General features: G+C 42.3%; 1 protein-coding gene across 2 annotated transcripts; it reads right to left on the minus strand.

The window, feature by feature from the left end:
- Window positions 1-8,426: 8,426 nt before the first annotated feature.
- Window positions 8,427-16,400, minus strand: AKAP17A (A-kinase anchoring protein 17A). 2 transcript variants are annotated; one of them, XM_062487838.1, is made up of 5 exons: window positions 16,382-16,400; window positions 14,836-16,048; window positions 12,649-12,797; window positions 11,770-12,010; window positions 8,427-10,376 (listed from the first exon to the last, which is right to left on the minus strand). In XM_062487838.1, exons 2-5 carry the CDS (start codon window positions 15,595-15,597, stop codon window positions 9,480-9,482), a joined length of 2,049 nt encoding a protein of 682 aa, XP_062343822.1. In that variant the 5' UTR covers window positions 15,598-16,048; window positions 16,382-16,400; the 3' UTR covers window positions 8,427-9,479. The 2 variants fall into 2 exon arrangements, with proteins under 2 accessions (XP_062343822.1, XP_062343823.1); XM_062487839.1 differs by lacking the exon at window positions 16,382-16,400 and having other exon boundaries at window positions 14,836-15,578; window positions 15,919-16,047.
- Between the last annotated feature and the right edge of the window lie 2,023 nt (window positions 16,401-18,423).

Below are 18,423 nucleotides of genomic sequence, written 5' to 3' on the forward strand. Positions count from 1 at the left end.
CTTCCTTCTGAACTGAGACACAGATTTCCTGGCTCTCTTAGTTTAAATAAGCTTCTTTTCACAAGACACAAAGCACACCAGCTGATCCACATAAGCTTATTGCTTCTGAGAAACACGCTGCTTACAAAACGTGTTAGATGAGTTATTTTGCTTTGATGGGTCTTTCTGCCTGGTTCAGCTGTTTCTTAGGATCGTCCATCATCAAGTATAAGGCTAAAGAAGCAGTGGATTAAAGCTTGTATGGTCAGTTCATCAGTCAGCAACAAGCTGGTACCACAGAAGCACTTGAAAGCTTGTAACAAACAAAACAAGAATCAGTGCAGAAGAATACCAAGAGCCTGAACTCAGGGCAATGCACGAGCATTCATAAACAAAGCACAGCCTTACTTGGGACTTAAAACTTGGTGTGGGAACAGTCCAGGGGACCCTGGGTTAGCAATGGGGTACACCCCATCCCTAAGTGCAGAAGCAGCAAGTCCAAAGAGAAACTGTAACAATCTGTTGCTATTTTCTCACTGTGACTAGTTTTGCTCTGATGATGATCACTCAGGTAAAGCCTACAAGGAGTTAAATCTACATTTGTTACTTTTCTGTATTTTACAGGTCCTCCCACCCACCCTGACAGCACCTTATAAAGGAATACTTGTTTGATAGCAGCTCCTCATCAGGGGTGTCCTACTTGTGCTTTGCCGTGTTTTGACATGGTGCTGAGAGGTGACATTTTCCAGCTGGCTACTAGAGTCTTCCTCCCCTTCTCTGCAAAATTAACCACGGGCAGCTGTAGGCCCTTGGGAAAAAACAATGAAATGACTGCAAAGTGCAAGATGGGACATGGATTTCAACTTCACACAGGACATACCTCATAGGTTTTCATCAGAAAATTAAACCCCTGGATTACTTTCCTGAAATCTTGCAGCGCACCGTTCATTGCCCTGTCTCTGGCTGACATCTTGCCCATCTCACTTTGGGATACATGTGGCAACAATCAGGTGAGGAAAGATTCCAAGAAGGAAAAGACTCAGATTTTATATCTGTGCTGGTTTTACCCTGAGGGGAGGGCACACTAGGAAGTTTTTCTCCATGAGAACTTCCTCTGTGAATTGGAGGCTGCTTTAGTTGTTGACAGCCTGAGAAACGAATTGGAAAAGTCGGATTGCTCCGTGAATCACATTTGAAGCAAGTAAACCCCGGGAAAGCTCTCTTGCATTTCCAGCCTCTTACATTGTGGCACTGGGCTAGCCCTGGTCCCTTCCAGTACGGCCCAGGCCAGGCGGGAGCGGCTCCAGAGGCTGCTGGGCCCCGTTTTAACCAGGGCCAAGGGGAGCAGAGCCCATTGCTGGGATTCTCGCCTTTTCCCGGCGGGGCCCTGCCCTGCCCCGGCTCGGAGCAGCCCTGGGGTGGCCGAGCCCGCCCGGCCGCCCTCACGGGCTGGGGGGAGGCAGCCGGGCCCGGTTCGGGAGAGCCCCCAGGGCTTTGTGTGCTGGGCAGGGCAGAGGGAGAACCCCCGGGCTGCGGCTGGAGCTGGGGGCGGGCAGCGCCGGGGGAAAGCCATGGACACACGGCCTTGGCACCCATTTCTCCTCTGCCTGCACTTTGCAGTTTTCGTCCTGCCCCTCCAGCGTGGCCTGGGCACCCTGAGATCCTGACACAGCTCCGGCATGGCCTGGAACAGCCCCTGCAACTTCTGTGTGAGATTTTAACTTTTCCAATGCTCAGATAAGACTTATAGATTTTCCATCTTTCCTTGGGTGAGAGGAAGAAGAACAGAAAGGATACACCCAAGTCAATGAAATAAAAGCTAAGTTTCTAGATGGAAGGAGAATGAGGAGATGCCATGAAGGTTGGCTGAAATAACTTTTTGTAAGTTTTAGGAGTGGACAGTACTTCACGAAAAATTCCTTTAAACCATGAAAAAAAAGAAAGACATGGGGGGTGGAGCAAGGTGTAAAGTGTTTGAAGAATCCTTTGCCCCGAGGAAAAGAGGTGGACCTCTACTCCTGGGAATGAACAGAGAGAAGTGAGCTGAAGAGAACTTCTGCCTTTGAGCAGCTCATCCTTAAAAGTAATACCCCATAACTTTTTAACTTGGCCCGCAACTCAGTTCTGGAAAGACTGTAAAGTGGGAGGAAATTCATGATAGCAGATCCCGGGTGGCTGCTAATCCTGAAAAAGTGGAGTCAGGAGAGAACTGGTTATTTCCTCTCTTGGTAAAAGATCCTTATAGCTAAACAAAAAGAAACTCCTCTCCCTAAAGTGAACTGAAAAAGATTATTTAAGTAAGGAATTGGCTGAAATGTGCCTGTATGTTGTTAAGCTGTAACAAAGGGGGGAAAGAAGAACTGGTCTGAAAATCTGTTCTGAATTTATTATTATTCTTCTTTGTGTTGTTAATAAAGTTTGTTTTTTTTTCCTTTATTACCTTTTTAGGTTTTAGGCCTGCTTTACTTTTAGTCCTAATTCTATTTCACAACAAAAGGTAAATATATTACAATTGGCAAACCTTAAACTATTACAATATCACACATTTGGTGACCCTTCAGGAAACAATGTTAAATTAAACCTCATTTAGGTAATGCACTGAAGGCAAAATGTTACAAACCAGCATTTTTTTCAGTGGCAGCTTTTTCTATGCTTCAGATTCCACAGTATAATCCTTCTCTGAATCTATTTTTTTTTCATTCAGATCCCTACATTTTAGCCAGAAGATGCTCTATTTCTCTTAGCCAGTAGTGAAATAGCAACTTTGAGAGTTAGCTACTAAAGTCAGTTAAGCAGGTGTAACAGTTTTCAGCCTTTTTCCTCTCTGTACGAAAACTCAGAAGCAGTACCTGTTCTCAGGTTGTAACACCACGGTTCCCCATGTTTCCAGAGTACTAGGTATGAACATTACAAGAATTACAGCAAAAAACAACTTGCAGAAACATGTAGAACTGCTCTTCCTGGCAAACACAGCCTATAAACATAGTGGTATCGTCTTGTTAATGCACCAGATTCAGTGTTCCTGACAGATTAGACACTAATATTCTGTGTATTTACTATGTGCAGGCTGGACACCCCAGCACCAGCACACCTCTGACAGACTGACTGTGAACCTGTGCAGCTTGCATTTAACAAGACACTGAAGGTTTCAAATACTCGGCTATATTCATAATGGAAACCTTCCCCTGCTATCTTCAGCTCAAGGAGAGCACATGAGCTCAGTTACTATTTATGAACTTCTGTCTGCATTTGCAATAAGCTGTCATGTCAGCAGAGTTCATTTATTTGGACAAATCTAGACCTGTTCTTGGTGAACACACTACAGCTTTTCCAGTTCTTTAGTTTCATTCCAAAGACAGCTCTGTAGAACGACAAAGTTTAAGAAAGTCTCACTAAATCTCCATCTGCATGGGTAATTAAGTCAACTTCCTTCCCTCAATACCATTCTCTCTCCTCCAATGAAAACAGAGAACTAAATTGTACATAATCACACATCAGCAGCCAAAGATAACTCTTGTTAGCCAAAAAGATTAGAAAGTTGTATGAAAATAAAAATTTCTCTTCTAAAGGCCAATTCTACCTGCTACTGAGAAACTGGTGCAATTTTATGCAAGTTTAAGGATTTCCCACTCCTGGGAATATTACAGCAGTTTATCCCCAAGCCATAAATGCACTTCACTTAAGGCAAAGTTGCACAAGTCTCCACTAATAAAATGACCACACAGTTGATTAAATACACTTGAAGTTCTTTTTTCAGTTATGACTAAATCTGTCTGTTGAGGATACCAGTTACAATCATCTAATGGGATTACCACTAGTAGTCAGATAGAGGCTTACAGATAACCCACATCAGATTGAAAAAACCCACAGGCAGTGTGTAGCTGTTTCCAAGTAAATTGTAAGTGAGGCTTAAAGTTTAAGCTCCTTTTAAGTTAGAAATGCATTCATGAAGATGAAATTGCAATGGCCTGCTTTCTCTGAAAACCCTATCAAGATTTCTCTCATAGGGCTTAAACCACATTCAGGCCAAAGCCCTTAATTTACCACCACAGTTCTATTTCAGTGAAGCATTTTTCTTTGCCTAAATGACTTACTACAGTCAAATGCTATACACACAAAAAAAATCAAAAAATAAATAAAAAAAATTACAATATTTTTCGCATAACATTTGAAAGTAAGAAATTATCTATGAACAAAGGAGATTTAGTAAAATGAATGTGTCTGCCAATGAGAAATGACAGATGACACTATCTTCTCACATGAAACCTTCCTTATAAGCAAAAGCTACAAATCCCAGGGATGTGACTACAATGAGTTTCAATAATGCCAGTAGGGAAACAACTGTGCCTTGCTATCATGATTAAGTTTCTAAGTATACCCATCTTATAATACATGCCTTGGAAGGGCACTAAGGTAATAGTTCGTGGCCTTTTTTTTAAACAATCCTAAAAAAGAAGATACTCAGTATTATACTTTTTCTTTGAAATAGAATATCAAGCTTAAAATGCTCCCCTTCTTTTCTGTAGTTTCTAATTATTCGCATATTTTAAAATAGATGCATTTTTCTAGTAACATAACTATTATTTCCATCACTTTTAACACAAACCAGTTTTAGTTTTTTTTCCTGTTCTCATCACACATACTAATGGCAAATGCTTAGAGAGGGCAGGAAGATCTGTATATTCAGCTCACTTTCTAAGCAAACCCTCCCTTCTCTTTAGATTTATTTACAGTAAAATCTGTGAGAAAATATTTTAAAGTGCACCTCAGGCAATCCAGAGTTGTTCTTGGTTTAACTTGCAGACTGCAAATAATCTCTAAACAAATAATTCAACTAAATAGTCATTGAGATTTCTATCAGAGGAAAGTCCCAGCAGAAAAGTCATAGTCTTCCTGAGGATAGCCAGCTATACCAGCTAGAAGTGGTAGATGCAGAAACTTTAGAGAGAGAGAGAGAGAGAGAGAGAGAGAGAGAGAGGAGGTGGTGGGGGGGAAGATGCAAACAGAAAACCAAGATGCTGAGGCAGGCTCTGATTTCAGAAATTACTCTGTCAAGCATCACAAAGGAAAATTGTGGATATACAACTGCCTTAAACAGGCCATTTTAGAGGCTTGGCTTTACTGGAGAAATGGCAAGAATACCTTCCTGCCCAGGGGAGGTGGTGAATAAATTCCTCATTTTGCCTTGCTTATGCATGCAGCTTTGTCTTTACCTCTATATTGTGTTTATCTCAATCCATGAGTTTTCCCACTTTTACCCTCACAATTCTCTAGCCCATCTCACCAGGGGTGTGTGAACAGCTGCATGGAGCTGAGTTGCCAGCTGCTATAAATCACAGCAGCAAGCCATGTGCAATGAACAGAAAAGATTTTTCCAGGCCTTCCTATTTACAGGGAAGGTAGAAAGTAACAGACACCAATAGGCAATTCCTCAGAGTGTTAACGAACACATGTCTGGGATCATATGCAGAATTGCAGGGAAAATCTCATCTGAAGGTGATCAGTTGTTGTTCAGACACTTTGCTGGCAGTGCCTGGGAGTGACATCCCTTCTCGTTGTCCTACAAATAGTCCAATATCATGGACAGCACACCTGAACATCCTATGCAGAGCAGGTAGAGCTCACCTGGCAAGTGCCACAGTGCACATGCTGCTAGATTAGTTAGCAATTAGAGAGAAATTCCAATCAGACTTAGCCCTTCAAAAATTTTGTAACATATATTATGGCAGAGCATTAGCCTGAGCTAACCTAAGAAATTTTTTTTTATTTTCATCAGGCAGCAGGAGATACAGGAGGCATGTGAGAGGTAACCAGATCAAATTAATTTTCTGTGCTGCCACTAAAGAAAGGATGGTGGTGCACATCACTTCAAACAAGCCTCTAGCGCCCAATATTAGATTAATATAGGACACTTGATTCATTCTGTGCACCCAGTTCTGAAGAATCAACAGTAACTAGATTGCTGCTTTATACAAACACTAGAGACAACTGCAAATTTACTGCAAAGCAGCAAAACACACCTTCTGCAAATAATTATGTCCATTAGACTTGGGAAAGGCCAGATCAACAGAATGCAATGTAAACTTACTGAAATGGGTGTTGTATTCAGAATAACCGAACTTCAAAAGCAGGATACCAGATCAAGACACAGGTAATACATAATAAACAGACATTTGATATAGTAATACAAGACATCAGTGGCAAATTTTGCCTACATTAATTATAAATTAAGGTATTTTCCAAACTAGTTTGTTTAACTGCTGTCTTATATAGAATGTAACATCTCTAGCTCTGCTAACATGAGCAGCCACAGACAGTAATCTGTTATATGATCCTATACAAGAACTGCCCTAAAGCTGACATTGGTGCAAAACCCAGGTAGTCTTGATCATCAGTTGACTCTCATTAGTTTGTCTTTATAGCCTTGTGGCACTGATAGATTCTTGCTTTCACAATTTTGGAGCAACTGCAAAAATTCCCCTTTTCTGTGTCAGCTTTAAAGATAATACTTGCCGGTAGCATATCAAATATTTTTTATACACATACCTAATTATGACTGTATCTTTATTTTAGGACACTGAATAGATCACTTTACAAAGGTAGAGCCAATGAGAAACAAGATTTGGATATGGTTACAGCTTTGGTAATCATTTTTGCTAATATCAATTACTGCTGGCAATATGACTCGCACATTATCAAAATTCCTTTACCACAGTGGGCAGTAATCAGATGGAAAAAACATCACAATAACCATATAGTAGGGCTTTGGCCTTGCTGTTGTAGCAAAGCTGTCATTTGACTAAGCTTCTTCCCAAGCCACCTAGTGCAGGCTGAGGCCAGAAGAGAAGAAAATTGCAGGTTAAAAGGCTGGTACATGCAGAGGCTCATCAGCCCTCAGGCAGACACAAGAGGAGACATTCCTCAAAGATAAGAACAGGCCTATGCAGTAACACTGTCCATAGCAACAGGAACTTAGATTTCTTACCCCGTTGAGATTCCTGTTCCTCTTTGCTTCACAAGGGCTGCAGAGAAACCACTTCTGGTTGCCACTGTCAACAGCTGTGATGAGGCAGCAGCACGTGCAGAGAGCACATGCACCAGCTCCTGCCCAGAAAAGAGAGCTCAAGAGCTTTGTCCCACAAACTTCCTGCCCTCTTCAGCTCAGACCTTGCTGAAAGCAGGTCTGTGATTAGCAGGGCTCACCTCCTCCAACAGGAAGAGGTCACACCCTCCCTTTTATTATTAGATGATCAGTACACTTCAAAACCCTAGGCATGCTCAAGAGCAAAGTGGGTTCCCATCTGATCCTATCCTTCTGGCAAGGACATAGAGGAGACATGGCGGTGACAGATGTGAAATCTTTCCTGGAGACGAGTGCAACAACTGAGGTGCATTCTCACAACCAAGAAAACTCTCCTCCTGGTTCATCATGTGAGTTAAGAATGATCAAGAATGACAGCAGAACACTGGAATGAACACTGGGTATTGGGATTCAGTACATGAAATAGGGCTCAGAGGTCTTTCACTGCTGCCCAGGCTTTCCAGCAGGCATGAACACAGGGTTATAGCATAAAGTTGCCCAATCCACGATTTAGTAAGATTTACAACCTGTATTTATACCACAGTAATCATGCTCACTGGGAAAATTTTTCTACCAGTGAAGGAAAAAAACCTACCAGTTGAGAGTGAACCTGAGCCTTCCCCGGCAACAAAGCCTGATTTTAAACTAAGCTTAAACTGACAGGTACGGCTGCCTGGGGGAGGGCAAGAAGCTGTGTGAGTTCTTGGCTTTGCAAAGGAAGAACTCAAGATTCTGGGAATGAGGACACAGAAGGAATAATTCCCCCACTTTGACCAGATGGCAACACTGTAACTGATGTGCCCCCCACCCAGACAACCCCAGGAGCATTCTGCGGGGCGGCTCTGCAGTGTCTCCTTTCCCAGTCCGTGTGTAACATCCACAGTTGCTCCAACCCAGGGGCAGAATCCAGCACTTGCCCTTCACATGGCTGGTGACTGCCCAGCCCTCTGATTTGTCTATGCCTCTCTGCCTTCAAGGGACACAACAGCTCCTCACAATTTAGCGTTGTCAATGTCTTACCTTTTATGCCCACAACTAGTAACTACAAAGATTTCAGCAGCATGGTCTAGGAAGAAACAAACCCACATGGATTCTAAAAGTAAAGCAGACAAACTCAGCCAGTCAAGGATCCAGCACTAATGTGCTTCTCAGACACTCTGGGAAATGGACGCACTTTGATTTCACGCATCAGTGTGAGGAAAATGGCATCTGAAGACTGCAGTTAAAGAGCACACATCCTGCTGAATTAAGAGTTGACATAACTGTAATATAACAGGATAATCAAGAAGAAAAGCTGAACTTCATTATTCAAATGTTCTGAGTGATGCTTTCAAGAAACAGGTTCTTAACACAACACTTCTGCAGATTTTAATATACTGACACACGAAAACAGCAACTTCAGTTCACTGGAAACAGTTTTCTTTTTAATTTTACCATAAAAATGCAAAATAAACTCTTTCACTGTAACATTATAGCTTTTAATATTCCTGAGCTGCATTTTAAAAGCAAAAGTATTCTTTAATGGATTTAACAAGAGACACTGCAGCCTTACTTTTCAACAATACAAGTAAAAATAATTTAACAAGAAGGCCCCTTTTTCAAGACAATGTTCAGCTCTTTATGTACCTGAAAAAATGTTTCAAGTAGCCCTATACCACCTGAAATAATTACAAAGCCAAATATGTCAACAAAATATCAGAACAACTTCCAACCATTTTACCACTGCTTGTTACTTCCTACACCAGGTGTGCCTCTCTTACATGGCATTATTACACAAAGGCATTACATGCCAGAATAATCTGGGCCACAAAGCTTGGCATCATATAGACATATGAAGGAATCAAAGCAGTTTAAAAGGTATCCTGCATAACTTTATAGTCAGTTTTAAGAAAAAATATTAAAGTCCTGCTATCCACTTCAATCAATAAAACCTCTACTTTGTTAAACATTATTTCATTGAATGTACCAGGAAACACTTTAAATCAAATCTGTATGTAATAGCTTGTCACCACTTAAGTTCCTGTAACTGGCATCCATGTATTTCTTAAGCCAAATTAGGTGATAAAAACTAAATACACTAAAATTAAGGTTTAGAAAACTGAAACTTAAGAAAACAGGCTGGCTTTTAGCACTTTAGGAACTTAAGCACAAGCACAGGTGATTATACCTACATTGTGGTAGAAATCTAGAAAGAGACAACAAAAGGAAGGAAGGTAAAAAAAAACCCCAGGCATCTATTTTCTTGATTTCAGGGACTAGACGCAAGCTAAGAATTGATTACAAACAATTGTGTTTTCTATAGCAGTCACACCGATGAGGTCTGGTTTCCAACTTTGTGGCCCTTTTGTCCTACCAGAGCCATTCAAAGGAGCCAAGGCCTCCACTACCCACTTCAAGTACTCCTTTGCTTACTCAGTGATCACCTCCGGTGCCTTCGTCTCCTGCTTACACTTCTGCGACTCCGACTCCTTTCTCTCCTGTCCCGCCTACATTCCCTGCTGCGCGTTCTTCTGTAGCGCGAACGTCTGGGGCTTGCACTTCTTCGCCGAGGACTGCGGCTTCGGCGAGGGCTGTAACTTCTGCTGGAGTGTCTGTAATATCTCCTGTCTTTCCTATGCTTTTCATCCCGGTAAGTTGCATCTCTTCGGTGTCTGCTGCTCTCCCGTCTACCCTTACTCTCATCACTGTTAATGCTGCTACATGAACGGCTCTTTCTTCTCCTTGTCTCTGTTCCACGCTTGTCCTGCTCACGGTGCAAATCTTTCTTGCAACTGTTCTGGTCATAGCTAGAGAGGCTCTTCTGGTCCTGGTTATTGGTGGGAACACACGAAAGTACCCCCGAACCTCTTTTGTCAGAACACCTCTCAGAGTTTGTGGCATGAAGATTCTGACCTTCTTTGACATGAACTTTGTCGTGAATGCTGCCATTTAAGTATTTGCATTGAGTGTTTACACTTTCAGGGGATGCTACTTCTGTTTGAGAGCCAGGAGCCAGTTTGCCTGTAACAGCCTGTCCTGAGGTAGATGTGATGCAGCTGGATGACACAGTGTGGGGAACAGCACTAGGGCTTTTAAGCACATCAGTCTGAGATGCTTCAGTTTCTTCTTTGTTTTGATTAGCTGCATCCATTTTCTTGCTCAGAAGATTGTTCAGCAGTTTCTCCCTCAGCTCCTTTTCTTTTCTCTGCAACCCCAGTGCTCTCTCTTTCTCCTCTTCCACACGTTTAAGCTCAGCCTCCTGGAGCTTTCGTCTCTCCTCTAGCTGCTGAAGACAAATCTTTTCTTCATTCTGCTCTTGCTCCAAAAGCTTTACTGCCTGAAAGACAGTCAAAGGGAAGAGTAAACAAAAATACCTGCTCATGCTTCCAAGTCGCAACATAACACAAAGGCAGCAATACGGCAAGAAAATAAAATCTAACCAACAGAACTTAACCATCCCAAAATAAAATGGGGTTTCTTTTTAAAGGGAAAAACAATCAAAGCCAATCAATCAACAAAATCCACTAATCCAAAAGTGCTGTAAGTTGAAACATTATTTGTCCACAATTCTTGAGAGCTGTCTTCATGACTCCTCAATATAACAAAAGTAACAATATGTGAAATATGCAATATTTAAATACATTTATCAAGGTCAAAACTTGAAGGTTTCAGTCAAATTTAAAATTTATAGATTCAGTCAAAATGGAAATGTTTGGAATTTTATTAAGAACTTCTTTTAGATGATTGCCATCTGTGGTTCATAGATGACTTTACAATAAATCCAAAAACCAGCAAGTAATTAAATGGACAAATACTATGTAGAAACTGATTGACATTTTGTCAACCTCTTTAAAAAATCACAATTTGAAAGGTTCAAACTTCTTTCTATTCTGACCTAGTCAAGTGGCTCAGTATAGACCTTAGAATCCTCTACATGAAAGAAACACACTCCCTGTTTCATCAGACAACCTTTCTGTTTCACAGCTTCAAAGTTTAAAAGCCTGCAAAAGGCATTTCTCCCTTCTTCTAGTATGTAACTATCTGTACATGGCACTGTGAGCTCAAAAACACTCCTGAAGTGCACTGGCATCAAGAAAAAAAAAACTGTGTTTTTCCACACAGCTTTTCGTTTCTACAGAAAATATTTCACATACAGTACACCCTAATTTGGTTTTATCCAAGTCTTAACCTTCACTGTTTCAGTGAAAAAAGTAACAATACTGTTAGACAGGATCTAACATTTGAAACCTTTGCTGACAGTACTTTTCCTACAGAAGAAACATTCTGCACATTTCAAACACTGACTAATTAAAGTTCAATCTCTGAAACTGCAAGGAACAGCTAACAGAATTGCTGGTGAGGCAGATGGGAAACAGCATCCAAACTGAATTAGAAAAGGAGTCTTGCATCTTATCCTCTGTGGTTAGCTCACTTTGTCATGCTCACAAGTTCTTTTACTGGACCTAAGAAAACCTGACAATTAATTTAAAGCTAAAAAATGCTATTCAGGACTATAGGTTTAAGTTCACTTTCCCTCTGCCTAGAAGTGCGTCTCTCGCCAGAGAGAAATAGTGTTTCATTGCACTTTTCTGAAATTTTGGTCTAAGGAATTGCAGCTGCAGAGGTAATAAACCTGGTATTTATTGAACAGTGCTCTACACCTCCTCTCAAGTAAAGGGTTTTGTTCTGTTGGGCTCTTCATTAGCTTCTGAAATAAATCTCAATGTTACCTTTGCTCTGCTTAGCAGTTCTGCAATTAATCTAATGGACTGAAGATTTCTCTGAGCTAAGAGAAGCTTCCTTTCTTCTAGCTTTATCTTCTCTTGAAGTTTTCTCTGTTCTTCAGCTTGAAGCTTTTCAAGTTGCTTTTTGTTCCGTCGAACTTCACGATCTTTCTGTTTCTGTTCTCTCTTGCGCAACTTCTCTTCTCTTTTTCTCTCTCTCTCGTATTCTTCAAGCTCTCTCTGCTTCCTAAAAATACATAAATATTTTTGGCTTATCTAGGCAAAGTACAATTTCAAACTCCTACTGTATGTACAATACATTTTATTTAGAAAAAAATCTACTTGAAGTAGAAGTCATGTCGATGAAGAACACAGAAAACTGAACATTTTAACCCTCACTTGTGACAGCAAACAGTCATACTCTGTCTATTTTTAGTAAGTTGGAATTCAAAGAAAAGAAATGACTACAACAAAGAATTGTTTTTGAATTACTTCGACAAGAGACAATAACAATGCATGAGGCAGCTGGGCAGAGAATCATCACAGCAAGAAGAAAAATAACAAGCCAATGAATGCGTGCAGCAGTGGTGGGTTTTATTTCTGTGATGAGAACAAAACGTTAGCTTCTGCTAAAGGCCAGGAGTCTCAGAAACTAGGTGTCTAATAGCAAGATTTTCAGGAAATTGAGTATTTTGCAGGTTTAATATTTTGAACTGAACATAAGCATAAGCAGTGAACTTAGTAACTACACTCAGCTTTAAGTACTTCACTTTAGCTACAGGAAACTTGAGTCCAGTTATTTTCTATCTTTTGATGCTGATATGAAGGAGCAGTTTAGATATACCTGATTGTTAAAACCATAACTGAACAATAAGCAATAAATACCTTTCTTCTTCTTTTTGTTTTTCCTCAGCTTCTTTCTCTTTACGTTTTTGTTCTTCTCTTTGCTTTTCAAGCTCTTGAAGCTTTTGCCTTTCAAGTTGACGCTTCTTAATTGATGCATCACTGAGGTGTTTTGTTGAGTCAAAAGAAACCTTTACATGATGCAATTGAAAACAGTTTTAAGGAAACAGAAAAAAAATCAAAAAATCACAACCTGACAGTTTTAACTCAGACCTTGATGTAAGTATAAGATGTGTAAAGCCTTTTTCAAAACCAAGGCAACTTCTCTATGTGCCCAGAGAAAGCACCACCTATTGTAATCAGGTAATTGGGTACTAAACGCATACACACATGTAGCAAAATTAGATACCACTTCATTTTTCTGTGTCTCACAACCAAAAAAAAATGTGGCTGAAGCACTGTCTCTCCAATGTTTTCCACGTGTCAGAATGGGCACATACAGAACTCCTGATTAATGCATGCTGTTAGGTACTGTACAGCTCTACCTAGAAAGAGGTTCAAAATACAGGCCTTCCTTTCTGTCTAAAACTGTCATTCTTAAATTCAGCAGAAGACATAGTTCTACAGCATTCAGCACCTGGGTCAAGCCTTCCTACCAGTTCTAAAACCAAGATTCCCAAATTGAGGTACACTGGGCAGAAGATCCCAAGTCAGCGGAACAAAAAGAAAAGAAAGACACACACATCTGAAAAATGAGACTTCAGAGGTGCTCAGCTTCCAGGATATATGAACACACCTTGGTCATGCCCAGATGCATGCTGGAAGAGGACACCACCAGACACCACAGGCCTTGTGTCCTAATCTCCAATTCTTAGTGCAAGCAGGCAGGGATCTATAATACATTTCCACAGACCCACGGTCATGAACCATGGGCTGAGAACAAGGAGAACATTCTCTGCAGTTTAATCTTCTCAGACTTTATACAAAAAGGTGTTTCACTAACAGACTGAGAGAACAAATAGGTACAAACAGACAAGGTGTGGTGACCTTGTGTGACAGAGAGCTGATGTCCTGACAGGGCAGCTGCCAGGAAGGCATGACTCTTCTTGCACAGCCAAACTAAATTTGGGAACCCTGATCTCCTGCACGTAAATGACAGTTTGAATTTCACCATGTCAAGGCACAGATTCTATTCCACAACTGACAAGCTTCGATAACAAGATAAAAGATTACAGTATTTTACTTACACTGCCTAAACTACAATTTGAAAAAATATCTGCACGTTCCCACATTTCACAAAGGAATACTCAAGGTTTTTCTCTGAAATACACTCCCTGACTTGATGAATGACTGCTGAGCATACCAAAATACATCTGCAAACATTTCACTCAACTAATATGTAAATGCACAGACCACCTCCAAAAAAAGTAAGTTTTCTTGAGGCTCTGCTTTCAGAGACTTCACATCTGAACAGACTGCCTTGTTCCCTTCTGTCACAGCTGTAATATCTAAGGCAATGAGGTTACAGAAAATTACTTCTGGAAAACGTTGTATGTAAATGTTATTAAATAAGCATAAGGAGCTCACAGGCAGCTGTGCTACAAATGAAAATTATCATTTAATTTGTGTGGGGCCTTCCTGTATATCAGGAAGTAATGATCATTACAGTAATGATTAACTGTGCATGTCCCAGACCAGACAGGCCACATGCTACTAAACCTTTTAGTTCTGACCTTTTGACTGGTTATCAATACAAGGACCAAATACAGAATGTGAAATTCTCTCCCAAAATGTCTCTCTGTAGCGATCACATGAAAGAATAATGCACTTCACAGTCAAACTTCTGGTTGAAATTTATCTGAACTTGTTCAGAACTGGAATTTTAAGTGAAATCATGATTTATAAACACATATTATTTTCTAAAGCAATTTAGAAAATTGTGTTTATAAATTTGATCCATCAGCAGTTCTCATTTCTAGAACTGTTTCATTAAGGAAGAAAGCAAACCCTATTCACTTTAGTCATGCAGTCCAACAACATATTTTTCCACCAACATTTTCCTTTAAAAGTTGTATTATGTCTGTCCCATAAACCTACATTACTGCTGTCAGTGTCTCCTGTTGTCATCACTATGGTATACAGATAAAGGATTCAAGCACTGTGGAAATAACATTTAGTTGTACTCAGCCTTTCCCGTGGGTTCCCACACGAAAGGCTGCAGTCTCTCACCTTTATATTGCAAGCCACGGCTTTGCCATCATCACCCTTGTACATCAGCTTCATCCCTCGCAGGGCATTCATGGCCTCGATGAATCCTGCATACTCTCGGTACTGAACATATGCTTCAAAGTTTAAATGGCCTCCAAAGCTGAAAGTGTGAAAATTCCTGCCAGTCATTTCTTCTCTATAAGGGTCCAGCATGGGTATGTCCACGTTACGGATTTCTCCAAATTTCTGGAAAACTTTTATAAGGACTTCTTCACTTGGCTTTTCCGAGCCACTCTCCTTTGCTGCAAACCACTTACAAGGCAAACCCTCCAAGTGAATAGTATCCGGCCTTTCCCCAGGCAAGGTTTCATTCATATCTTTCGCATCACGGAAAAATGAGTCCCAGTCATGTCTCGTAGGAAAGTCAATCTTGTATTCCGCAGCACGCACTTTTAAAATGTCAGAGAAGCCACTCAGCTTTATTGTTTTGCCATCAAGGCATGCCAGAAAAGATTTAACCAAACTTTTGTTCTCGACCTCTCCTTCAAAGCGAATGAAATCCATTGTGCTTTTAGAAATCCGCAGGGTGGAAAACTGATGAGTTTGCACCATCCCCTTCAATCTTTCCATCACTTCCCAGTTCGAAATGGATTTTCCTGGTTGCTTCAGCTGAGGAAGTGCCACACTGATGGTCATTTTTGTAATAGGTTTAAGGTATAACCCACAGGGAGCACAGAGCTCTACAGCTTCTGATGTATCATGAACTATTGTTGCAGCAGCCATAACAAAGAAAAAGCATAGGATAAAAAAATAAAAGATGCAAGTTTAAGTTGCAGGCCAACAGTAGTCAAATAAAATAGCCCTCATCCATAAATAATTTAATTCTTTGGCGATTTAACCATTCCCAAGTTAAAACGATGTCTCTTAACACAAGAGTGAATTAGATAACTACAACCGAGCTGTACAAACATCTTAAATTACTTTACGACCACTAGAGCCTACAAGTAATTAAATCTCTGTAAGGCCTCTGAATAGAAAACTAGAAGCTGATGACAGTCTTAGGAATACATGAAGTTGGTATGTGATTGCTCAGAAAGCAGCTACCCTTTCTCAGGAGGGAAGGGACTGGCGGCGCGATGTCACACCGCTCCCAAATTACTTAACAACCAGTGAACCCAGTAGGCTGGCGCCGAGGCGGATCTCACGTTCTCCGGAAGGAAGACCTGGAAGGTGTCTGCAACGAGAGAAAAGCGCCGTTTATTTAAAAGCCCGAAGCCCCACCGCCCCACCCTGCCGGCAGCGCCGAGCAGCCTCCGCAGGACAAGGCTAGGTAGCGGCGCGAATCACACCGGAGCCAGCGGCCACCGCCGGCAGCTGCCCCCAGCGGGCGGAGCCCGGGCGGCGGGGGAACACCCCGGGGAGACGCCAGCGGGGAAAGCGCCCCTCGCCGATGTCAGGGTCACCCGCACGCCCCACCGCCGGCTCCGGCCCATCCCCCGGCAGGCAAAGCCCGGCCCCACGTCCCTCGCTCCCGCCGCCCGGACCGGAGCCCCCGCACTCGCCTCACCCGCAGCCGCCGGGACGCGCCACCCCGCGTGCGCTACTTCCGCTTCCGGTTCCGCGTGGCGGAGGCCCCGGGCCTGAGGGAGCGCCTCGCTGCGGCGGGAGGGCGTCGCCTGGCGGCGGGGCGGGCCGCGCGGCCCGGGGACACGGGGACTGCGCTCCGCGGAGAAACACGGCCCGCAGGGACGGTCGGTGTGGTGTCCTGAGCGCGCACACCGTCTGGGGACAGCTGGGGCTCGCTGCATGGCAGTGCTCCCCATTGCACGGAATCAGTTCGGTGGGAAAGGAACCTCGGCGTCATCGAGTCCAACCTGTGACTGAACAGCACCGCGACAACACACCGTGGCGCTGAGTGCCGCGTCCAGCCTTTCCTTCAGCACCTCCAGGGACGGTGACTGCACCACCGCCCTGGGCAGTCCATTCCAGTATCTAATCGCCCTTTCTGTGAAGAAATTCCTCCTAATATCCAACCTAAACCTTCCCTGCTGCAGCTTGAGGCCATTTCCTCTTGTCCTGTCGCTGGTTGCCTGGGAAAAGAAGCTGATCCCTGCCTGGCTACAGCCTCCTTCCAGGTGGTTCTGGAGAGTGATATAAGGTCACCCCTGAGCCTCCTCCAGGCTGAACAACCCCAGCTCCCTCAGCTGCTCCTACAGGACATGTTCTGCATGGGACATGCACTCCGTGGGACGTGTTCCTCTGTCATCCCAGGACACAAAGCCACAGCCACTGCCACCCTTCCCCTAGAAGGCAGAGCAGGGATGACTGTGGTCACCTGCCCCTGCTCCACCATTTTAAAACAGGCACCAGGTCTAGCCTTGGATAGACTTCCACCATTTGAGAAACTGTGACTGCATAAACCTTCAGCAGCAGGCTGGGCATACATAATTGAAGCACCACTGACCTCAGTGCAGGAGGTCACCATGAATCCAGCAGCTGCAGCAGGACCGCAGCTGTTGTACAGAGGTGCTATTTCACACCACAGATGCTGCTAACTGCTGGCCCTACTCTGTTTCTGTTATGGTGAAGTAGTAGTATAAACACATGGTAAGGAACTACTGCCACCATACAACATTTGAAACAGCTTGTGCTCTGTAGTTGGAAAGGCCCTGCATTGTATGTCAAACCTTCTGCTACAAACCTTCCTTGAGAGCACACAAAGCTAAGCCAGATATGTTCCAGGGAGTTTCAGTAGCAGCGCAGGGAGTCCCTGCATATGTTAATGATTTTGAATCCTGTGCATAATGATAGTCCCACTGTTCAAGACTGTGCCAGAAATCAATGTTCTGTATTTTTAACTCAAAGACTAGAACAATGCTCTGAAAAGTTACAAAATACCAGCATTGAGGTTACTCATTACAGGACATCAGCCATGACTTTAAAAGCTATCACAGACTATTTTTCTGATATACTCAAAAGAACTGCTGCAAACGTTATATTTAGATGGGCAACAGAAAGTATTGATAATATACTCAACTTCTAAAAGATGTAATCGACCATCAATACTGCAGTATAGAAAGTGTAAACTGTCTCTGCTGAAATGCAGTCCTTTATGTTGGGCAGATGTGTTATTTTTATTTTTGCAGTGAGATACTTAAATGAGCAAATGAAATGTCTCCCTTTGTCTTTCAGAGTCTGAAGTGAAGGTCAGTAAAGCAAAGGTGTGACACCAACAAGGCAGAAGGATGAATCAGCAAAGTAAACATCTGTAAGGGACAGTATCTCAGTGCACTGTGCACATGAATCTGTTTATTGCTGTAAGACATTGATTTTCCCTAACTCTGTCAAATACATTGTACTGTAGGCCTTACAAACCATCTATCATGTCTAAAAGCTTGTACCTTTTTTCTGATTTCAACAGAGAGTCTTACGGAAGATGTCACTTCTACCTATAAACTCACATCTGTATCTTCAGTAGTTAAAACACCAAATCCCACAAAAGTTCACTAGAGGGAGCAGTTGTTACTTGCATATAAGAGATCTATTCATAAAAACAAAATGGGCTAAAAACAGCAGATGCTAGGTTTTGTATTCATGCCAGAATACAGA

The sequence above is a fragment of the Cinclus cinclus genome, chromosome 2 (genome assembly GCF_963662255.1).
Source record: "Cinclus cinclus chromosome 2, bCinCin1.1, whole genome shotgun sequence".
In the NCBI taxonomy this organism is placed as follows: domain Eukaryota; kingdom Metazoa; phylum Chordata; class Aves; order Passeriformes; family Cinclidae; genus Cinclus; species Cinclus cinclus.